At 42.0% G+C, this 25,176-nt stretch overlaps 1 protein-coding gene across 1 annotated transcript in view; it reads left to right on the forward strand.

Annotated features, from left to right (window-relative positions):
- SNX29 (sorting nexin 29) overlaps nucleotides 1-25,176 on the forward strand; it is a 768,639-nt gene that overhangs the window by 89,198 nt on the left and 654,265 nt on the right. Inside the window, exon 3 of the mRNA XM_049902690.1 lies at nucleotides 17,366-17,458. Within this exon, the coding sequence (XP_049758647.1) occupies nucleotides 17,401-17,458 (58 nt within the window). The 5' untranslated portion in view covers nucleotides 17,366-17,400. The remainder of the gene's footprint in view (nucleotides 1-17,365; nucleotides 17,459-25,176) is intronic.

Below are 25,176 nucleotides of genomic sequence, written 5' to 3' on the forward strand. Positions count from 1 at the left end.
GGTGAAAAGATACAACCCTGATACATACCTTTTCTGATTTTAAATTATGCAGTATCCACTTGTTCTGCTTGAACAACTGCCTCCTGGTCTACATAGAAGTTCTGCACCAGCACAATTAAGTGCTGTGAAATTCCCATTCTTCAGAATGTTATCCATAATTTGTTATGATTCACACAGTCAAATATCTTTGCATAGTCAATAAAACACAGGTAAACATCTTTCTGGTATTCTCTGCTTTCATCCAAGATCATCTGACATCAACAGTGATATCCCTTGTCATGGACTGAATTCTGTCCCCCCAAAAATATGTGTCAATTTGGTTAGGCCATGCTTCCCAGCATTGTGTGATTGTTCTCCATTTTGTCATTGTAATTTCATGATAAGATGATTAGGCAGGGATTGTAACACCACCCTTACTCAGGTCACTTCCCTGATCCAGTGTAAAGGGAGCTTCCCTGGGGTGTGGCCTGCACCACCTTTTTATCTCTTAGGAAATAAAAGGAAAGGCAAGCAAGCAGAGAGTTGGGGACCTCATACCACCAAGAACAAACTGGTTTCTCATTAAACAGTTAGTACACATATTGTTGTATGACATTGGTTAACCACTCGACGACATGTCAACACTCTCCCTTCTCAACCTTAGGTTCCCTATTACCAGCTTTCCTGTCCTGTAGGGTCACTCTGAGTCAGAAGTGACTCGTCAGCAATGGGTTTGGTTTTTCGTTTTTGTCCCCTCCTGCCTTCTAGTCCTTGCCTCAGGGCTGGTGTGCCCCTTTAGTCTCGTTTTGTTTTATGGCCCTGACCAATCTTTGGCTGAAGGGTGAACCTCAGGAGTAACTTCGTTACTGAGCTGATAGGGTGTCCGGGGGCCATACTCTCAGGGTTTCTCCAGTCTCTGTCAGGCCAGCAAGTCTGGTCTTTCTTTATGACTTAGAATTTGTTCTACATTTTTCTCCAGCTCTGTCTGGGACCCTTTATTGTGATCCCTGTCAGAGCAGTCAGTGGTGGTAACCGGGCACCATTTAGATGTACTGGACTCAGTCTGGTGGAGGCCATGGTAGATGTGGTCCACTAGTACTTTGAACTAATCTTTCCCTTTTATCTTTAGTTGTCTTCATCTTCCTTGCTCCTGAAGGGGTGAGAACAGTAGAGTATCCTAGATGTCCGCTTACAGGCTTTTAAGACCCCAGGCACTACTCACCACAGCAGAATGTAAAACATTTTCTTTATAAACTGTGTTATGCCAGTTGAGCTAGATGTTCCCCAAGACCACGGTCCCTATAGCCCTCAGTCCGGCAACTTCATCCCTCAGGGAGTTTGGATGTGTCTATAGAGTTTCCATGACCTTACCTTGGACAAGGTGTGCTGGCTTCCCCAGTACTGTGTACTGTCTTACCCTTCACCGAAGTTACCACTTATCTATTATCTATTTAGTGTTTTTCCATCCCCACCCCTCCCCTGCATCATAACCATCAAAGATTGTTTCTTTTTGTGTGTAAACCTTTTCATGAGTTTTTACAGTAGTGATCTCATACAATATTTGTTCTTTAGTGACTGACTTATTTCACTCAGCATAATGCCCTCCAGATTTAACCATGTTATGAGATGCTTCACAGATTCATCATTCTTTATTGTTGCTTAATACTCCACTGTGTGTATGTACCACAGTTTGTTTATCCATTTGTCTGTTGATGAGCTTCTAGGTTGTTTCCATCTTTTTGCTATTGTGAACAATGCTACAATAACAAGGGTGTGCATATGTCTATTCATGTGACATTTTTATTTCTCTAGGATATATTCCTAGGAGTGGGATTGAATGATCTTCAGCAAAATTTTACTTGCATGTGATATTAATAATATTGTTTGATAATCTTAGCATTTTTTGATCACCTTTCTTTGGAATGGGCACAAATGTGGATCTCTCCCAGTCAGTTAGCTGGGTAGCTGTCTTCCACATTGCTTGCCATAGATGAGCGAGCGCCTCCAGTGCTGCACCTGTTTGTTGAAACATCTCAATTGGTATTCCATCAATTCCCGGAGTCTTCCTTTTAGCTAATGCCTTCAGTGTAGCCTGTACCTCTTCCCTCAGTACCATTGGTTCCTGATCATATGCTACCTCCTGAAATGGTTGAACATTGACCAATTCTTTTGCTGTAGTCACTCTGTGTATTCCTCCCATCTTCTTTTGATGCTTCCTTCGTCATTCAATATTTTGCCCATAGAATCCTTCAAAATTGCAACTTGAGGCTTCAATTTTTTCCTCAGTGTTTTCACCTTGAGAAATGCTGAGCATGTTCTTCCCTTTTGGTTTCCTAACTCTAGGTCTTTGTACATTTCATTGTAATACTTTACTTTGTCTCCTCAAGTCGTCCTTTAAAATCTTCTGTTTAGCTTTTTTACTTCATCATTTCTTCCATTCACTTTAACTATTTTATCTGCAATAGCAAGTTTGAGTCTCTTCTGACATCATTTCATCTTTTCCTTCCTGTCTTTTTAATGACCTTTTGCTTTCTTCATGTACCATGTCCTTGATGTCATCCCACAACTCATCTGGTCTTCGGTCATTCGTGTTCAACGTGTCAAACCTATTCTTGAGATGATCTGAAAATTCATGTGTGATATACTCAAGGTTGTACTTTGGTTCTTGTGGACTTGTTTTAAGTTCCTTCAGCTTCAACTTGAACTTGCATATGAGCAATTGATGGTCTGTTCCATAGTCAGCCCCTAGCCTTGTTCTGACTGATGATATTGAGCTTCTCCATCGTCTCTTTCTACAGATATAGTTGATTTGATTCTTGTGTATTTCATCTGGCTAGGTCCACATGTATAGTCACCATTTATGTTGTTGAAAAAAGGCATTTCTAATGAAGAGGTCATTGGTCTTGCAAAATTCTATCATGTGATGTCATTGTTTCTATCACCAAGATCATTTTTCCTACTATTGATCCTTCTTCTTTGTTTCCAACTTACACATTCCAATCACCAGTAATTATCAATGATCTTGATTATATGTTTGATCAATTTCAGTCCACAGAAGTTGGTAAAAATGTTCAATTTCCTCATCTTTGGCATTAGTGGTTTATGCATAAATTTGAGTAATAGTTGTATTAACTGATCTTCCTTGTAGGCGTGTGGATATTATCGTATCACTGATAGTATTGTACCTCAGGATAGATCCTCAGATGTTCTTTTTGAGGATGAGCCGGGTGCCGTTGCTTTTCTATCTGTCATTCCTGGCATTGTAGACCATATGATTGTCTGATTCAAAATGGCCAGTACCAGTCCATTTTGACTCACTAATACCTAGGATGTCGATCTTCAAGCATTTCATTTCATTTTTTGACAACTTCCAATTTTCCTAGGTTCATACTTCACACATTCCACGTTTTGATCATTAATGGATGTTTGCAACCATTGCTTCTCATTTTGAGTTGTGCCACATCAGCAAATGAAAGTACTGCAAACTTTACTTCATCAATATCCATAAGGTCGACTACTTTGAGGGGACAGCTCTTCCCCAGTCACATTCTGAGTGCCTTTCAACCTGAGGGGCTTATCTTTTGGCACTATATCAGAAAAAGTTCCACTGCTGTTCATAAGGTTTTTACCGGCCAATTTTTTTCAGAAGTAGACTGGCAGATACTTCTCCCTAGCTTGTCATAGTCTGGAAGCTCCACCGAAACCTGTCCACCATGGGTGGCTCTGCTGGTATTTGAAATACCGGTGGCATAGCTTCTAGCATCACAGCAACACGCAAGCCACCAAAGTAGATACAATATTACTATCTGTCAAAAACCTAAATGCGTAAAGAAACATCAAAAATTAGTGTAACAAAATGTCATAAATTGAATTATGGCCCCCCCCAAAATGTGTGTATCAATTTGGCTGGGCCATGATTCCCGGTATTGTGTGATTTTCCTATATGTTGTAAATCCTGTCTCTATGACGTTAATGAGGGAGAATGCGCGGCAGTTGTGTTAGTGAGGCAGGACTCAGTCTACAAGATTGGGTGGTGTCTTGCAGCAATCTCTTGAGATACAAAAGAGAGAAGCGAGCAGAGACACAGGGGGACCTCATACCATCAAGAAAACAGTGCCAGGAGTAGAGCGCATCCTTTGGACCCGGTGTCGCTGTGCAGAGAAGCTCCTAGTCTGGGGGGAAGATTGATGAGAAAGCTGACAGGGAGAAAAAGACTTCTCCTGGAGCTGACACCTGAATTTGGACTTTTAGCCTGCTTTACTGTGAGAAAATAAACTTCACTTTGTTTAAGTGTGGTATTTCTGCTATAGCAGCATTAGATGAATAATGTACAAAATATATTTCTTGTGAGTAGATACAATTTAAATCAGGCAGCATCAACCGGAATGTATGGGGAAGGGGCTCCAAAGAGGGAATAGTGTAAAAAGGGTTTTATATAGGTCACTGCCATGTTAATATCTCAGAAGATAGCATCAGAACACGTGTAGGATTCCAGGGATGGTAGGTTGGAGAAACGGTGTCCCTAAGGGCATGCCATACATTTTCTAGTCAGACCCTTGGTTTATGCTTCTTGAAAATGGCTGTACAAAAGTGCCCAATGACTAAGGCAAACTGACCTCCCCTAACTAGGCTATTCTCAACTTGAAGGTGGCTTTAAGAAAATAGTTCCTTAAAAACTGAAAGTTCAAAAGGACACCTAAGGTCAGAGGGCCTGAGTGGGTCACCCCAAACCCATGCACTCAGAAATCTGGATTCTAGGAGAATTAAAACTGTTTCTCATGTCTAATATATAGACCTTATTCAGATTTTACCAATTGTCCCACAATGTGCTTTACAAAAAAAACAAAATCATACCTGTTGTTGAGCTGATTCTGATTCATGGTGGCCCCATGTGTGTCAGAGTAGAACTGCTCAATAGAGTTGTCTTGGCTGTAATCTTTATTGAAGCAGATCACCAGGCCTTTCTTCCACAGTGCCACTGGGTGGGTTTGAACCCTTAGGCCAGTAGCCGAGGGCAAAAAACTTATAGCAAAGAAAACTCCATATAATGTTGCATTTGGTTGTCATGTCTGTTTAGAATCTTTTAATCTAAAGCAATTCCTTATCTCTATGTTTCACGTCATTGACAATTTTTTAAAAAATAATATTTTATTGTGTTTTCAGTGAAGTTTTCACAGCTGTTTAGGTTCTCAATAAACAACTTTTACACAAATTGTTCGGTGACATTGGTTACATTCTTCACAAGGTATGAACACTCTCATTCTCTCTGTTCTGGTATGACCTCATTAACGTAACAAAAGAAAAACCCTCTTTCCAAACAGGGTCACATTCACAGGTACAGGGGTTAGGACTTCAACATTCTTTTTGGGAGACACAATTCAGTCCATAACAAATGGCTAGTAAGCACATGAAAAGATGGTCAACATCATTAGTCATTAGGGAAATGGTAATCAAAGTCACAATAGAACGTGTCCAGGCATGGACCAGTAACGTGAAGCTTACCTTCAAAAATGGAGGGTGACAAGAGACCGAAGAAAGATGTGGGTAACTCCAGGGTGGCAGCAAAGAAGTTTACTGGGGAGACTTACAGATGATATGAGTCTTGGATGGCTGCAGGACCAAAGCAGATCTCTATGCTCCACAGTGGGAGGACAGAGGTTTCATCGTGATGGTGAACGATAATGCCTACATGCCAGGAATTTATATAAGGATGACTTGGCAAACTGTAGTGAACTAGAGGATCACTGGAGGATGCTCATGTCTGGGCTCACAAAACTTGTTTCCTCCTCAGCATGTCACTTCACTCTCACTAGAGTGGCTTTCATCAAAAAAACAGATAACAAGCGCTGGTAAGGATGTGGAGGAATGGACACCCTCATACCATGCTGGTGAGAATGCAAAATGGGCAGCCTCTTTGGAAAACAGTCTGGCAGTTCCTTGAAAGAATATAGTTACTATATGATTCAGCAATTTCACTTGTAGGTATACTGTAAAAAACCCAGGTATACTGTATATCCAAGAAAAATGAAAATTCATGTCCACAAAAAAACTTGAACATGAATTAATATACATAGCAGCATTATTCATTATAGCCAAAAGTACACACAACCCAAAAGTTCCTCAACTAATGAATGGGTAAACAAAATGTTGTATATCCATACAATGAAGTTCCATTCAGCCATAAAAAGGAATGAAGTAGTAGTTCATGGTGTGACATGGATGAACCTTGAAGACATTATGCTAAGAAGCCAGACACAAAGACCAACTATTGCATGATTTCATTTACATGAAATGCCCAGACTAGATGAATACGTATAGGCAGAAAGTAGATTCGTGGTTGCCATGGGCTGGAGGAAAGTAACTGTGGAATGACTGCTAAAGGGTATGGCTTTCTTTTTGGGGTTGATAAAATATCCTAAAATTGATGGTTGTGATGATCGCACACTCTGTGGATATACTAAAAACCATTTGTTTGTATACTTTAAATGAGTGAATTGTGCGATAAACGAATTATATCTCAATAAAGCCGTTTTTTAAGAAGTAAATGAGCAAACAAAAACAAAAAACCCCATATGTCCTGCTCCCCAGGCCTCACTTCAGAGGCTCTCATTCTGTCTTTCTGGGGTGGGGCAGTGGTGTGGTTTGAAAGCAGGCATGACGTGGAGCCAGGGTTGAGAAGCACCTGTCTGTGCACCTAATTCCTTCTTCTTCAGCTTTAGCACTGCTCTTCTTTATGCCTGGAATCCTGCTGCCTTGGCTGCTCTGGCTGCTTCTTATCATTTGAGACTCAGCTCAAATATCAACTCCTCAGAGACACCATCCCTGAATGCACTATCTAAAGAGGCCTTGTCTCTCCCCTGAGATACTTTTATTCTAATTGCTTTCTTTTATTTTTTTATAGCATTTTTCACTATCTGAAATTATCACTGTTTTATTTCCTCCATTATCTGTCCCTGAGAACAGGCACTGTTTCTAACTTGTTCCTGTTGTATTGCCTGGGTCTGAATTGTGCCTACTTCACAATACACTAGGCGCAGTTGAGTTGACTCCAACTCATGGGGACCCAGTGTGTGTCAGACTAGAACTACTCCACAGGGTTTTCAAAGGCTGTGACCTTTAGACAGTAGATCACCAGGCCTTTCTTCCGAGGCACCTCTGGGTGGACTCGCACCTCTGACCTTTTGGCTAGCAGCTGAACACGGTAACTGTTTGCGTTACCCAGAGACTCCAACACACAGTAGCCAATCCGTAAATGTTGGCTCAACAAATAATTAGGTTTCTTTATTCTCAGGTGGATGATATTCCCTGATCATTTGATTGCATTTGGTATTCCTCAAATCTTCACTAACAACACATTTGCAAACTATCTCTTTAGGTGGTTTCTTTTATGTATGGCTATTTTCATATATTTAAAAACATGAGAAGTTGCACAGATATAAATCTCCTGTCTTTTCTTTTAAAAGAAAATTGCATCATTCTGTAATTACTATTTTGTCACTTGCTTTTTACCCCTCTTTACGGAATGTTCTGAACTTCTTTGTGTGTCAGTGAATATAGTTCTGGACCTTCTTTTTTCATAGCTACACAGTACTCCATTGTATACAGATGTCCTACATTTGATCAAACCAATTTCTTATGATAGGACATTTTTCAGTATTTATTTATTATAATTTTTATTGTGCTTTAAGTGAAAGTTTACAAATCAAGTCAGTCTCTCACACAAAAACTTATATACACCTTGCTACATACTCCCAATTTAATGAGACAGCCTGTTCTCTCCCTCCACTCTCTCTTTTCGTGTCCATTTTGCCAGCTTCTAACCCCCTTCACCCTCTCATCTCCCCTCCAGACAGGAGATGCCAAACTAGTTTCAAGTGTCCACCTGATCCAAGAAGCTCACTCCTCACCAGCATCCCTCTCCAACCCACTGTCCAGTCCAATCCATGTCTGAAGAGTCAGCTTTGGGAATGGTTCCTGTCCTGGGCCAACAGAAGGCCTGGGGGCCATGACCACCAGGGTCCTGCCAGTCTCAGTCAGACCATTAAGTCTGGTCTTTTTACATTTTTCACTATTTTACAAACATGATCATGAACATTCTCACAACCAACTGTTATGGATTGAATAATGTCCCCCAAAAATGTCTCCCCGCAAATTGGCTAGGCCATGATTCCGAGTATTGTGTGGTTGTCCACCATTTTGTGATCTGATGTGATTTTCGTATGTGTTGTAAATCCTAATCTCTGTGTGTGGTTAATGAGGCAAGATTAGATTATGTTAAAGAGGATTAGGGTGGGATACAGCACCCTTACTCAGGTCACAGCCCTGATCTGATGTACGGGGAGTTTCCTTGGGGTGTGGCCTGCATGACCTTTTATCTTACAAGAGATAAAAGGAGTGAGAAGCAAGCAAGAGAGTGAAGGACCTCCTACCAGCAAGAAAAAAGCGCTGGGAGCAGAGTGTGTCCTTTGGACTTGGAGTCCCTTCACTGAGAAGCTCCTATATTAGGGGAAGACTGATCACCAGGAACTTTTCCTAGAAATAACAGAAAGAAAGCCTTCCCTGGGGGCTGGCACCCTGAATTCGGACTTCCAGCCTCCTAGACTGTGAGAGAAAAAATTTCTGTTTGTTAAAGCCACCCACTTGTGGTATTTCTTTATAGCAGCACTAAATAAGTAAGACACCAATGCTCTGAAGACTTCCTTAATTCCTTAAAATAAATTCCTAAATGTGAACTTCTGGATCAAAGAATATATATTTCTCATAGTCTTTCTGTCAGTATTGCCTCATGTCCCTTGGAGCCAGAGTATGGCTTGCACGGCCACTGAGTTGCAGGAGAGGGATATTGTATTAGTCCAGCACTCAGAAACATCTTTTACGCCCTTGCTGTTAGCTGCCATGGAGTCAGGTCCCAACTCATGGCAACCCCACGCACAACAGAACAGAACACTGCCCGGTCCTGCGCCATCCCCATAATCATTTGGGAATTAGACCATTGAGATCTAAAGGGTTTTCATTGGCTGATTTTCAAAAGTAGATAGCCAGACATTTCTTCCTTGTTATGCCCTTACTCCCTTTAAATTATAATTACATCCTATTTCTTTGGGGCTTAAATCACCTTTGTCAGATTAGCTCTGCTGGTCGGTGCTAATCCTCATGGCTGTTACTAGACACTATTAATGTCACTAAGCTAATAATAACAGAAGCAACATTAGGCTTGGAGCTGGCTTGCCTTTCATTTCCAGCCAGGTGATTTGAGCCTGTTTATAACTGCCTGATGGAAAGACTGGCTGATTTCCAATTAGCAAACCAGACAAATAGTATTCATTTGAAATTTTTGTTTGTGCACAATAAACTTAGTGTTTTCATGTTGCAGTTTCTAATTAAACATAAATTTTGGGAATGATAATTTGTCTGAAAATTTCTGATGCTTGCTGGACACATATTTGTGCAATCGTTATTTATTTACTGTGGTAAATATATACGTAACAAAACATTTGCCATTTCAACATCCTTAATGTGTACAATTCAGTGACATTATGTTTATCATGTTCAACCATCACCATTATCTGTTTCCAGTTTTTCCCATCACCCTTAACAGAAGCTCAGCATTCCCTAAGCAATGAGTCTCCCTTTTCCCCTCCCTCCCACCCGCCCCAGTAACCACCAATAAAGTTTTGTCTCTATACACTTACCTAGTCTAGATATTTCATATAAGTAGGATCACGTAATATTTGTCTGTCTTAGGTTATATTCTCTAGAGAAGCAAAATGAATGAAGCTTATATAGAGAGAGATTGAGATTTATCTCAAGGAAATGGCTCATGTGGTTGTGGAAACCGGCAAGTCCCAAAGTCCATGGGTCAGGTGTCAGCTGGAGGCTTATCCTGACTCATGTGGTTGCAGGGGCTGAGGAACCCAGAATCAGCAGGTCAGACAACAGGCTGCTGGCTCACGGGGCTGTGAAGCTGGCAAATCCCAAAGTTGCAAGTCAGACAACAAGCTGTTGGCTCAGATCCCCAAAAACTAGAGGTCAGATAATGACTAGCCAGAAATAGGATCCAGGGCAAGCAAGCGAGTTTTGCCAGAACGTCTATATACATGTTGGATACAGGCCATGCCCCCAAGGAAACTCCCCTTAAAACCGATCAGCTGATCACATCAGATCACATCATGGAGGTGATGACATTATATTACTTATGGGAGATCAGAAAACGGAGGGTAATTACATAATACTGAGAATCATGGACTAGTCAAGTTGGCACATAACATTAACCATCACATTGTCCTTTCGTGACTGAGTGAAATAAGTCATGCACAATTGTCATAGCATGATTGTTTCTGAAGATGTATTTAGTCTTTGTCTAAACTTGCCAGCTGTCTTCCAGCTTTGAGGTGTTAGATGTACCAGTGGCACAAAAGCCTTGTGTTAAAGAAAAAAAAAGTAGGTCCTGGGTATGGGTAAACCAAAATCCAAACTTGTTGCCATTGATTCTGATTCATGGTGACCCATGCGTTACAGAGTAGAACTGCTCCATAAGGTTTTCTTGTCTGTAATCTCAACAGAAGCAGATTGCCAGGCCTTTCTTCCTTGTGTACTGCTGGATGAGTTCAAACAGCCAACCTTTTTTTAGCAGTCAAGAACAAACCATTTGTACCACAGAGGGATCTGTTAGATCCTGGGTTGCTGTTGTTTTTTTTAGGTGCTGTTGAGCTGGTTCTGACTCATAGTAATCCTATATACAACAGAATGAAATGCTGACTGGTCCTGTGCCATCCTCACAATCTTTGCTATGTTTCAGCCCATTGTTTTAGCCACTGTGTCCATTATCTGGTTGAGGGTCTTCTTCTGACCCTCTACTTTACCAAGTATGTTATCCTTCTCCAGGGACTGGGCCCTTCTCATAACATGTCCAAAGTACATGAAATGAAGTCTCACCATCCTCGCTTCTAAGAAGCATTCTGCTTATAATTCTTCCAAGACAGACTTATTCATTCTTCTGGCAGTCCATGGTATATTCAATATTCTTTGACAACACCATAATTCAAATACATCAATTCTTCCTGCCTCAAATGAAAATGGCTTTGTTAAATTGACTGGTTCTCACTTTCTTACACCTACATGACATCTACGTTATCTATTATATCACCTGTCATGAGTAGATGGTCCAATTCTGGGAAGATAGTATAAAAAAGTGGCATAAAACCCTAGACTCAGATAGGCCTGCTCCACCACCTACCAGCCCTGTGACCTTGGGGAAGTCATTTAATCTCTCTGTGCATGAAGTTCCTCATATACAAAAAGGCATAATAGTTACAGCTTCTTCACAAACTACAGAACGGGAGAAAATATTTCCAAATTGAATATGTGACAAGGGCTTAGAATTTAGACTACAGTCCTTACAACTTAACAAAGAAAAGAGCTCTTACAACTCAAAACAAGAAGACATACAACCCAATTTCAAAAATGAGCAAAGGACTTGAAAAGACATTTCTCCAGAGAAGATTACAAATGGCCAACAGGCACATGAAAAAATGTTCAACGTTTGTCTTAGTCATCTAGTGCAGCTGTAACAGAAGAACCACAAGTGGATGGCTTTAGCAAAGAGAAACTTATTTCTTCGAAGTAAAGTAGGCTAAAAGTCCAAATTCAGGGCGTCTGCTCCAGGGGAGCTCTGTCCCTCTGTTGGCTCTGGAAGAAGGTCCTTGTCTTCAATCTTCCCCTGGCTGAGGAGCTTCTCAGGCGCAGGCACCCGGTGCCAAGGGATGCACTCTGCTCCTGGTGTTGCGTTCTTGGTGGTATGAAGTCCTCAATTCTCTGCTTGCTTCCCTTTCCTTTTATCTCTTGAGAGATAAAAAGGTGGTGCAGGCCCCAACCAAGGGAAACTCTTTACGTTGGATTAGGGAGGTGACCTGCATTAGGGTGGTGTTACAATCTCGCTGTAATCCTCTTTAGCATAAAATTACAATCACAAAATGGAGGACAACCATACACTACTGGGAATCATGGCCTGACCAAGTTGACACATATTTTTGGAGGGACACAATTCAATCCATGACAACACTATTAAAAACCCGTTGCTGTAGAGTCAATAGTGACTCCTAGCGACCTATAGGACAGAGTAGAACTGCCCCACAGAGTTTCCAAGGAGCTTCTGGTGAATTCGAACTGCCGATCTTTTGATTACCAGCTATAGCTCTTAACCATTACGCCACCAGGGTTTCCCAACATTATTAGTCTTTATAAAAAAATGCAAATCAAAACCATGATGAGACACCACTTTATACCGAAAATGATGGTGTCTTAGTTATCTGGTGCTGCTATACAGAAACACAAGTGGATGGCTTCAACAAACAAAAGTTTATTCTGTCACGGTCTAATAGGATAGAAGTCCAAATTAAGGGCATCAGCTCCAGGGGAAGGCTTCCTCTCTGTCCACTCTGGAGGAAGGTCCTTATCACAAATCTTCCCCTGGATGAGGAGCTTCTCAATGCAAGGACACGCTCTTCTCCTGGCACTACTTTCTTGATGTTATGAGGTCCCCATGTCTCTCTAGTCTCTTCTTTCTTTTATATCTCAAATCAGATTGGTGTAATACACAGCCTAATCTTGTAGATTGAATCCTGCCTGATTAACATAATTACCACTAATCCCATCTCATTAACATCGTAGAGATAGGATTTACAACAAGTAGGAAAATCACATCAGATGACAAAATGGTAGACAATCACATAATACTGGAAATGATGGCTTAGCCAAATTTATACACATATTTTTGGGGGGCAAAATTCAATCCATGACAGATGGCTATACTAAAAAAGACAGATAATAACAAGTGTTGGCAAGGATGTTGAGAAATTAGAACCCTTGTTCATTGTTGGTGAGAATGTAAAATGGTGCAACCTCTACGGAAAACAGTTTGGTGTCCCTCAAAAAGTTAAATATAGAATATACATGTTTATGTGTGCTACACATATTTTCAAATATAAAGATAAAGCACATGGGGGCACAGTTATGGATATTTCTTAGACACAGCAAACACATTATGGGATTGGTGCACTGGGTTTGAGAGCTTAAGAATATGGGGCAACTTGGCCAATTGACACAATTTTTTTTTTTTTTTAGTCCATAAAGACAATGTTCTACACCCTAGTTTGGTGAGTAGCATTTGGGTCTTAAAAGCTTGCCAGCAGCCATGTAAGATACAGCTATTGGTCTCTACTTGTCCAGAGTAAAAGAGAAGGAAACCAAAGACTCAAAGAAGAAACTGGTCTACAGAACCAATAGTCTACACGAGCAACATCACCTATCTTGAGACCAGATGGTACCCGGCTACCACTACCCACCATTCTGACCAGGGATTCAATAGATGGTACTGGATAGAATGGGAGAAATATGTAAAACAGAGCTCATATTCTTAAAAAAAAAACAGTCCAGACTTACTGGACCAGTACAGACTAGATGAGCTCTCCAGACTGTCATTCTGAAATGCTCTTTAACTTGGAATTCCAACCACTTCCAGAGATCACCTTTCAGCCAAACGACAGATTGGCCCCATAAAATAAATAATACCACCCGCAAATACTGTGCTCCTCAAAATAATTGTTCAGGTGAAACCCAGTGGTAAACATTTGCCCTAAACCAAAGATAAGAAGGGATGGGGCGGGTAGGGGGAGACAGAATGCTGATATAGTGTGAAGAATATAACCAATGTCACTGAACGATATGTATGTTGTTGTTGTTAGGTGCCGTTCTAGTTGGTTCTGACTAATAACGATCCTAAGTGTCTGTCAGTTTGTCGTACTGTGGAGGCTGTGTGTTGCTGCGTTGCTGGAAGCTATGCCACCGGTATTCAGATACCAGCAGGGTCACCCATGGAGGACAGGTTTCAGCTGAGCTTCCAGACTAAGACAGACTAGGAAGAAGGACTTGGCAGTCTACTTCTGAAAAGCATTAGCCAGTGAAAACCTTAGGAATAGCAGCAGAACATTGTCTGATATAGTGCTGGGAGATGAGCTCCCCAGGTTGGAAGGCACTCAAAAGATGACTGGGGCAGAGCTGCCTCCTCAAAGTAGAGTCGACCTTAATGACGTGGATGGAGTAAAGCTTTCGGGACCTTCATCTGCTGATGTGGCACAACTCAAAATGAGAAGAAACAGCTGCAAACATCCATTAATAATTGGAACCTGGAATGTATGAAGTATGAATCTAGGAAAACTGGAAATTGTAAAAAATGAAATGGAATGCATACACATCGATATCCTAGGCATTAGTGAGCTGAAATGCATTGGTATTGGCCATTTTGAATTGCACAATCATATAGTCTACTATGCTGAGAATGACAACTCGAAGAGGAATGGTGTTGCATTCATCATCAAAAAGAATGTTTCAAAATCTATCCTGAAGTACAATGCTGTCAGTGATAGGATAATATCCATACGCCTACAAGGAAGACCTGTTAATATGACTATTATTCAAATTTACACACCAACCACTAGGGCCAAAGATGAAGAAATAGAAGATTTTTATCAGCTGCTACGGTCTGAAATTGATTGAACATGCAATCAAGATGCATTGATAATTACTGGCAATTGGAATACAAAAGTTGGAAACAAAGAAGAAGGATCAGTAGTTGGAAAATATGGCCTTAGTGATAGAAACAATGCTGGAGATCGAATGATAGAATTTTGCAAGATCAACGACTTCTTCACTGCAAACACCTTCTTTCACCAACATAAACGGCGACTATACACATGGACCTCGCTAGATGAAACACACAGAAATCAAATTGACTACATCTGTGGAAAGAGACGACGGAAAAGCTCAATATCATCAGTCAGAACAAGGCCAGGGGCCGACTGTGGAACAGGCCATCAATTGCTCATATGCAAGTTCAAGCTGGAAGTGAAGCAAATCAGAGCAAGTCCATGAGAGCCAAAATATGACCTTGAGTATATCCCACCTGAATTTAGAGACCATCTGAAGAATAGATTTGACGCACTGAACACTAGTGACTGAAGACCAGACGAGTTGTGGAATGACATCAAGGACATCATCCATGAAGAAAGCAAGAGGTCACTGAAAAGACAGGAAAGAAAGAAAAGACCAAGATGGATGTCAGAGGAGATTCTGAAACTTGCTCTTGAGCGTCGAGCAGCTAAAGCAAGAGGAAGAATTGATGAAGTAAAAGAACTGAACAGAAGATTTCAAAGGGCCTCTCGAGAAGACAAAGTAAAGTATTATAATGACATGTGCAAAGAGCTGGAGATGGAAAACCAAAAGGGAAGAACACGCTTGGTGTTTCTCAAGCTGAAAGAACTGAAGAAAAAATTCAAGCCTTGAGTTGCTATAGTGAAGGATTCCATGGGGAAAATATTAAACAACGCAGGAAGCATCAAAAGAAGAAGGAAGGAATACACAGAGTCATTATACCAAAAAGAATTAGTCGATATTCAACCATTTCAAGAGATGGCATATGATCAGGAACCGATGGTACTGAGGAAAGAAGTCCAAGCTGCTCTGAAGGCACTGGCGAAAAACAAGGGTCCAGGAATTGATGGAATATCAATTGAGGTCTCAACAAGCAGATGCAGTGCTGGAGGTGCTCACTCGTCTATGCCAAGAAATATGGACGACAGCTTCCTGGCCAACTGACTGGAAGAGATCCATAATTATGCCTATTCCCAAGAAAGGTGATCCAACTGATTGTGGAAATTATAGAACAATATCATTAATATCACACGCAAGCAAAATTTTGCTGGAGATCATTCAAAAACGGCTGCAGCACTGTATCTACAGGGAGCTGCCAGATATTCAGGCTGGTTTCAGAAAAGGATGTGGAACCAGGGATATCATTGCTGATGTCAGATGGATCCTGGCTGAAAGCAGAGAATACCAGAAGGATGTTTACCTGTGTTTTATTGACTATGCAAAGGCATTCGACTGTGTGGTTCATAACAAACTATGGATAACACTGGGAAGAATGGGAATTCCAGAAGACTTAATTGTGCTCATGAGGAACCTTTACATAGATCGAGAGGCAGTTGTTCGGACAGAACAAGGGGATAGTGATTGGTTTAAAGTCAGGAAAGGTGTGCGTCAGGGTTGTATTCTTTCACCATACCTATTTAATCTGTATGCTGAACAAATAATACGAGAAGCTGGACTATAAGAAGAAGAACGGGGCATCAGGATTGGAGGAAGACTCATTAACAACCTGCGTTATGCAGATGACACAACCTTGCTTGCTGAAAGTGAAGAGGACTTGAAGCACTTACTGACGAAGATCAAAGACCACAGCCTTCAGTATGGATTACACCTCAACATAAAGAGAACAAAAATCCTCACAACTGGACTAACGAGCAACATCATGATAAATGGAGAAACGATTGAAGTTGTCAAGGGTTTCATTTTACTTGGATCCACAATCAACAGCCATGGAAGCAGCAGTCAAGACATCAAAAGACGCATTGCATTGGGTAAATCTGCTGCAAAGGACCTCTTCAAAGTGTTGAAGAGCAAAGATGTCACTCTGAAGACTAAGGTGCGCCTGACCCAAGCCATGGTATTTTCAGTCACATCATATGCATGTGAAAGCTGGACAATGAATAAGGATGACCGAACAAGAGTTGACGCCTTTGAATTGTGGTGTTGGCGAAGAATATTGAATATACCATGGACTGCCAAAAGGACAAACAAATCTGTCTTGGAAGAAGTGCGGCCAGAATTCTCCTTAGAGGCAAGGATGGCGAGACTGCGTCTTTCATACTTTGGACATATTGTTAGGAGGGATCGGTCCCTGGAGAAGAACATCATGCTTGGCAGAGTACAAGGTCAGCGGAAAAGAGGAAGACCCTCAACGAGGTGGATTGACACAGTGGCTGCAACAATGAGCTCAAGCATAACGACTGTAAGGATGGCGCAGGACCGGGCAGTGTTTCGTTCTGTTGTGCATAGGGTCGCAATGAGTTGGAACCGACTGTACGGCACCTAACAACAACAACATGCACGACAGAACAAAACACTCTCCAGAACAAAGCGCCATCCTCACGATCGTTGTTATGTTCGAGCCTGTTAAATGAGAACTTAATTTTCTGTGTAAACTTTCACCAAAAACACAATAAAATACTTCAAAGAATAGTTAAACGCAGAATTACCATATGACACAGCAATTCCACTCCTAGGTATATACCCTAAAGAATTGAAAGCAGGGATTCAGACAGAAACTTGTACACCAGTGTTCACTGCAGCACTCTTCACAATAACCAAAAGGTAGAAACAACCCAAGCGTCCACCAGCAGATGACTGGATAAACAAAATGTGATATATGCATACAATAGAATATTAATATTAAAAAAAAATTTTTTTCTCTTTTCTTTTTTTTTCTCAGCCATAAAAAGGGACAAAGTACTGATATATGCTATAATGTGGATGAACCTCGAAAACATTGTGCTAAATGAAAGAAGCCAGTTAAGAGGACCAGGTATCGTATGATTCCATTTATACGAAATGCCCAGAATAGGATAATCTATGGAGACAGACAGAATGCAGATTAGTGGCTGCCAGCGGTACAAGGAGGAGTGAATGGGGAGTAGCTGTTTAATGGGTACCAGGTTTCTTTTCAGGGCAATGAAAATGTTTTAGAATTAGAGGTGGTGATTGCACAACATTGTGAATGTACTAAATGCCATTACATTGTTCACTTTGAAATGCTTATTTTCATATTGTGTGAATTTCACCTCAATTAAACAAATAAAAAATGGCTTCCTCTTTTTTTTTGTGAGAATTAATGAGAAAATGCTTAGCAACCACCTAGAACACAAGAACAATCCCTCAGTAAATATTTGCTTTTATAATTGTTATTGTTACCATCATTGTCATCAGTTTCCTTTGGGATCTTTGTGGAAATTTGCAGATCGTTTGAGAATGCAGGGCTGTAACAAGAACTATATTCACAGTGATTAAATTTGTTTGAAATCTGTCAATGCTATTCTGAGTTCTAGCTCCCCTAGGCCAGGGCCAACTGATCTTGTTTTGAAGTATCTCAGGGCTCCCAACTCCTTTAAGGGAGGTACCTCATCAACTCATCATCTTTATGTGGGTCAAGTAGAAGAATAGCTCAATGGTGACACTGAGTTTGCAGTCCGTTGCACTCACAGGGCCCTGCACAAAAAAAACCCAGTGCCGTAGAGCCGATTCCAACTCATAGCGACCCTATAGGCCAGAGTAGAACTGCCCCACAGAGTTTCCAAGGAGCGCCTGGCGTAGAGTAGGTGCTCAATAAATACCGGTTGACTTTTGTCCAGTGGTTTAGCCATTGGCATTTGGGGGCATACCATTAGCATTTCCAATAACTTCTCTTTGTTTTGGATGACTTCCTCCTTCTTTGGAAGCACCCCCACTACCTTTTCTAAAGCGATGGGCCTAAGTGGCCATGTTTGTCCCAGTTTACTCTACGTCCTTGTCCTAGCTGATTGGACCAAGGTGGGCACCTGACTCAGAAATTGTAAGCAGTGGGGTCCCAGAAAAACATGTAGACCAGAGGTAGGGTGGAGTATACAACTTAGCTGCTCCTTGGAAACCTTTTGGGGCAGTTCTACTCTGGCCTGTAGGGTTGCTGTGGTTGAAATTGACTTGAAGGCAGCTGGATTGGCTTGGTTTTGGTATGCCTGTAGTTATAACCCCATTTGGGAATGGGTTGTCTTTGTTATGTTAATGAGGCAAGCTTGTGTATTGTTTGTCTTGGGTCAATCTCTTTTGAGATATAAAAGAGATTAAACAATCGTGCAAGAACAGAGTTGGGGAAGAAAGATGCTAAGCTTCACGAAGATCATTCAGGAGCAGAAGCTCAAAGAGACAAGGACCTTCCTCCAGAGCTGACAGAGGGCAAAAGCCTTCCCCTAGAGCTGGCAACCTGAACTTGGACTTCTAGCCTCCTAAACTGTGAAAGGAAACCCTGGTGGCGTAGTGGTTAAGTGCTACAGCTGCTAACCAAAGAGTTGACAGTTCGAATCCGCCAGGTGCTCCTTGGAAACTTTGTAGGGCAGTTCTACTCTGTCCTATAGGGTCGCTATGAGTCGGAATTGACTCGACAGCACTGGGTACTGGGTAAACAGTGAAAAAATAAATTTCTGTTTGTTAAAGCCACCCATTTATGACATTTGTTACAGCAGTACTAGATAACTAAGACAGGTAGTCTGTTTGGGGCTGTGCAAACTGATCAGTCTGGAAGGAGGGAGGGAGGGAGAGAGAGAGAGAGAAGGAGGAGAAGGAGAAAGAGAAGAAGAAAATAGTTTACAGCAGAGAGACCACTGGGTTCCAGAGACCTTCAGAGGTACGGAGAGAGAGTGGCTGTGGTTCTGGATGGCTTTCTGGTTCCCAGGGTGGGTCATCCTGAAGCCTGCTACCTTCCCGTGAGTTCCTAACAGTGGGCCCCCTGGGAATGTGAGTTACCATGAATGGTGTAAGCATAAACACAAATCTAATAAATTTTGAATTTGCCCTGGTGTCAAAAAATAAAGAGAACTTTCCCCGCTCTCCCTTTTCTTAGAGCACTTCCTTTAGAAAATTTGTCATTGTAAATCCTTTCTCTATCTCTTTGAGAGGTACATAAATCTTTTAAAAAACTAAATAAGCCTCTGGCCAGTTTTGCATCCCAGGAATGTCCTTTGTGGGGGCCTTGGAGCCATGTCTTTGAAATGCGACCATCAAGGGGGAAGGCTCCTGTCTCCCTGCCTCTGTAGGAGTTTAGCCTGGCTCCTGGCTCTGAGTTGTAAGAACTTGAAACAGCTTTAATTTTTTCCTTTGGGTAAGGACAATTAACAAGTAATAGGTTGCATCTTCTTAGCTATATAAAGGGATGAGATTTCTTTCTTTCTCTGCAATCTCTGTAGCAGACTGCCTGTGATCTAGTTTAATGCTTATTCAGTAAGAAAACTGATGACTCTGGCCCATGTACACTAATGTTCATTGCTGCATTACTCACAGTAGCCAAAAGGTAGAAACAACCTGTGTCCATCAAATGATGAATGGATAAACAAAATGTGGTCTCTACACACAATGGAATATTACTCAGCCATATGTAGAAAAAAAAAATTTTTTTTTTTTAATATGTAGAAATGAAGTCCTGATACGTACTACAACTTGGGTGAACCTTGAAAACATTATGCTGAGTGAAACAAAGCCCAAAAAAGTGCCCATGTAGAGGATGCTATACTGACACCTATGTGTACAGGCACCCCTGGTGGTGCAATGGTTAAGCACTCAGTTGCTAACCGAGAAGTTGGAAGTACTAACCTGCCAGCCTCTCCATAGGAGAAAGACCTGGCAATTTGTCCTGTAAAAGATTATAGCCTAGGAAGTGCTATGGGGCAATTCTACTCTCTCCTGTAGGGTTGCTATAAGTCAGAATCAACTGGCAACAGGCATCTGTATATAGCAACTACTGTACCTACACGGTAGAATTTACCATTTAATTGGCTCTCGTTAGTTGCTATCTGGTCTGCTCTGACTCAAGCCTACTCTATGTACAACAGAACAAAACTGTTGCCTGGTCCTGTGCCATCTTCATGACCTGTGGTATGTCTGAGCCCATTGTTGCAGCTATTGTGTCAATCCTTCTCATTGAGGGCTTCCCTTGTTTATACATTTGATGCTCTGCTTTACCAAACATGATGTCACAATACGCGGGTTAATAAAAGCCAGTTCTTGTGGCTCCCTGCACTACTCCTCGCTCTCCCCAATCTGACTGATGAGGATATGTAAGCATCCCCGGCCTTTGATAGGAGGCCAGCTATCCCCCATATCCACCCCCATTTAGGTACAACCTAGGTGACCCCACACTCTCTGACAGGCTGGTGGAGAGTTTTGGGGATGTCTCAGCAGTTTCCAGCTGCTTCCCTTATTTTCCTGGAGAACTGGCAGTGGTCCCAGTAGACTCTGCTCTGTGGGCGTGCAAGCAGTCATTCCTGGGTGGGAAGGAGAATGGAATTGCTGGCTACAGGGCCCAAAGACACAAATTGTCCAATTAAGCCTATTGTGTTCCCAGACAGCACAATAAGCTTAATTGGTTTGTCATTACAACTAGGGGGTGGGGGTGGGTGGGGATCAGAGGTGGTGGGGGTGTATCCTCTGGAGTGGAGTGGGGTTCCGAGGTGTGGGAGGAGGACCATTGAGGCTCACCCAAAGAAATGAGAGGCTGGGCTAAATCCACATACCCTTGGCTCTAACATCTTTGAAAGCTTTATCTCTTTCTGATACTTGTGACTTTTTTCCTTTCTCCCAGTGTAATCCATACAGACATATTCAAAATGAAATAAGCTCGTGGGCTGGTTTAGTTTGGGGAGGGGGCAAATTCACTTATTTAACAAATTTTTCTTAATTGGGTACCTATTGATCCAGTTCCGCCACATTGTACACTTCTGGGGTGGGGGTGCGGTTCACACAGAATTCCAAGTACAGGGTGCCCCTGGAGTGTACAGCTTAGCAACCCTGTACCTATTATGTTAGGCTACGGCCAGGGACTAGGTTCTGGGGATACCAGTATCACTACCAGTTGCCATCCAGCCAATTCCAACCCATGGCGACCCCATGTGTGGCAGAGTAGAACTGTGATCCATACAGTTTTCAGTGGCTGATTTTTTGGAAGTAGGTGCCTTTCTTCCAAGGCACCTCTGGGTGAACTTGAACCTCCAACCTTTCAGTTAGCAGAGAGTGCTTTAACTGTTTGCATCGCCCATGGACTGCTCTAGGGATACGGCAGTGAGCAAAACAGACTGCTTCCTGCCCTCGGGGAGGTTATCTTGACTTGTAACAAAGTGATGGACACCAGAGGAGTTCACTAATCCCAGGCATGTCTACCCTAAGCAGAAGGAAAATTACTAGGTTGGATTGTAAACAGAAACAGAAGGCTTGCAATTTCAGGTGCCTATAGGGAAACATTTTCTGAGCTTCTTTATAGTCCCTCCTACCCCCTAGTCTGGGTTGGATGCTCCTCTCCTTTGCTTCCACAGCATTCTCTACTTCCCTTATCATAGCACTTAGCTTACTGTTTGATATTTGCTTGTCTTTCTTCTGTGTCTCCACCAGGATATTCTTGAACTCCCCTAGCGTAGGGATCAGGGTAGTCTTGCTGTAGCGAGGTTAGCACAGGATCTGGCTCATCCAAAACCCAAATCCATTGCCACTGAGTAGATTCCAACTCATTGTGACCCTGTAGGACAGAGTAGAATTTCTCCGTAGGGTTTCCAAGGCTGTAAATCTTTATGGAAGCAGATTGCCACATCTTTCTCCCATGGAGTGGCTGGTGGATTTGAACCACTAACCTTTCAGTTAGCAGCCAAGCTCTTAACCACTGTACCACCAAGGCTCCTATCTGGCTCATAGTAGATCTCAGTGAATATTTATTATGTGGAAAGATGGGTGGGATGAATGAATGAATGAATGAACCCTTCTCCATGGCCAGTTATGCCCTCAGGGGAGTCCTTAAGGTTCCTGTCTCTTTAGTCTAGTCTTAGTCCCTCCAGTCTAGAACCAGGAAAGAAATTCTCCAAGTCACTAAATAAAGATGCCAACCAACATTTATTAAACATAAACATATACTATGTGCTCATCATTGTGCTAAGAATACAAAATACTACAGGGAGTTCACAGACTCATTCGTGCTGCAGACAAATAGGTAGACACCTAACTCTAAATCAACAGCAGACCTAAATGAAGAGGTGTGTATGAAATGCTGTGAGTTTAACCAACCCCCCTTGCAGCTGAGTTGATTCTGACTCATAGCGACTGTTGAAGTGCAATCAAAATCTCACTTTGTGAAGAGTTAAAGAAATGAGTTTTACTGAGGAATAAACTTAAGTAACTGCAACTTAAGTTGGGCAGCACTGAGTAAAATTACAGAGTGCTCTGACATTCACAAAGGAATGCAGGGTTTTTATACAGTAAGGCTAGCATGACTTCAACCACAAATAGGCCCTTTTCATATCAGTTAATCTATTTTGAAACACATTCATCCTGAGGGCAAGCATTTTTCCAAGAACCACCATTCCTGGAATCATAGTCAAGCAAACATAACCACATTTGTTTGCTAAACATTTACCCAAAAGTGGTGCTTATACTTTATCAGCAGCAGCAGGAGTTTAAAACAAAATGGAGTCTGACCTGTGTCAGCAATTTTAGTTATGCTAAGTGCCTTAGTTTTAGAGTGCCCTTTCACATGACCCAATAGGATAGGGTAGAACTGCCCCACAGGGTTTCCAAGGCTGTAATCTTTATGGAAGCAGACCAACTGCCACATCTTTCTCTCATGGAGGGCAGGTGGGTTTAAACTGCCAACCTTTGGGTTAGCACCCCAGTGCTTAACCGCTGTGCCACCAGGGCTCCTTATGCTGTGAGATTACAGGGCAAGAAATGACTCATTCTGAGCAGAGGTGTTGGGGAAGACTTCGTGGAAGAGGCGGTGTTTGAACTGAGCCTTGAAGGATAAAAAAGATTTCCATAGGCAGAGGTGAGAAAGGTATTTCAGGCTGAGGGAACAGCACAGGGTACTGGTTTCATGGAAGGTTTAAGGGACACTACTATTGAATGGCTAGTGCCTAGTGCATGTTGAGAGAAGAGAGTGAGGCTATGTTAAGGAGTGCCTTCAGCCCAGGGTAAACACCTGTTGGCAGTTAGAACCCTTAAGGATTTGTGAAGGTGAGAGTGATATGAGCCTCCTTACCCTCCCCACTCCTTTGTTTAAAAGATGATAATTCTGGCAGTGGTATGAAAGATGGACTCCAGAAGCAAAATATTGGAAGCAGTGAAGTGTTGGAAGATGCTCCCTTTGAGAGAATGAGAGAATGAAAAAGGATGATTCCGATGGCACAATTCAGGCTTCAGAAGTCAGAGATCAAACTGGGGTGAGTTTTGGAGGAAATTTCATCTTGGAGGGGAAATAGCTACCTGGCTTGTCCATTCCTCTGCTAAACTCTAAGGATGGAGACATTGGCCTGCTTATGCTCATGAGCTGATGTCTACCTAGCTCGTGGCCTCTGGTTAGTATTGCTTTGTCTCAATTTCTGGGCAGCTTTCCTGTATAATATACATGAGAACCTGGTTATTTCTAACCTTTAAGAGAAAGCATTTGGTTGGCAGAAGTGCCGGAGAAGCAGATGCCAGTTCTGTGTATCTGTTAGAATATTCTTGGTTGCGGTTGACAGAAAAGCTCAATTCAAACTGGCTTAAACAATAAAGAAAATTAATTGGCTCAAGTAACTCAAAAGTTCAGGCTTCAGGAGTGGTTTAATATAGCAGCTCACTGAGGCCACCAAAGATGCCTTGGTGGTTTCTCCTCGCTCTCCATTCAGCTTTCCATGCCGTCCTAAACCTGGCTCTCTTTGTGCTTTCAAGATTGCCATAGCAGCTCTTGAGGATACTTGCTTCATCAGTCATCTTGAATCTTCATCCCAGTATTTTCTGCAAAAGTCTCGTTAGACTAGCTTAGGTCACATACTCACTCCTGAACAAATGCCCCTGGCCAGGGGAATGTAATGCACTGATTGCCTCAGTCCACATGTTCTACCTCTGGGAACAGGGAAGGATCAGAACCCTCAGAACCACAGGAATCCCCAAATGGACACTGGAAACTGCTAGGAAAGGGCAACAGGGAAATGGAGGCTGAAGAGATATATCAGTCAGGGTACAGAGGAAGCAGGATGTTTAATAAAGTTTCTGTTTATAAGGTGTACTGGGGTGAATAGTGTCTGTAGGATAAAGAATTACTTTACGTAATTTGGTCTTTGTGCTTGGTTCCTGAGAGATAACTGTAAACCCTTAGTTTCCTGAGCGATTGTACCATCAGATCATATTTGAGAGTTTATGCTAATTATATTACTCTTGGGTAAAGGCTGGCCAGTCTAGAAAGACTTATAGTGTCATATTGGCCTGACTTCAGGGGAGGAGGGAATGAAGGTTGAATTCAATCAATCATGCCCATCTAATGAGATCCCAGTAAAGGCTCTTCTGGTTGGTGAAAGACATTGTAACTCGGGAGTTATGCACACTTTTTGGGACATGGAAGCTCTGTGTTGGGGACCTTCCCACATCTTGCCCGTGTGTCTTTCTTTATGCTGGTCCTGAGCTGTGTCCTTTTTGCTGTAATAAAACTGTAATCATAAGTATAGTGCCTTCCTGAGCTCTGCGAGTTGCTCTAGCAAGTTA

Source organism: Elephas maximus, chromosome 12, assembly GCF_024166365.1.
Source record: "Elephas maximus indicus isolate mEleMax1 chromosome 12, mEleMax1 primary haplotype, whole genome shotgun sequence".
In the NCBI taxonomy this organism is placed as follows: domain Eukaryota; kingdom Metazoa; phylum Chordata; class Mammalia; order Proboscidea; family Elephantidae; genus Elephas; species Elephas maximus.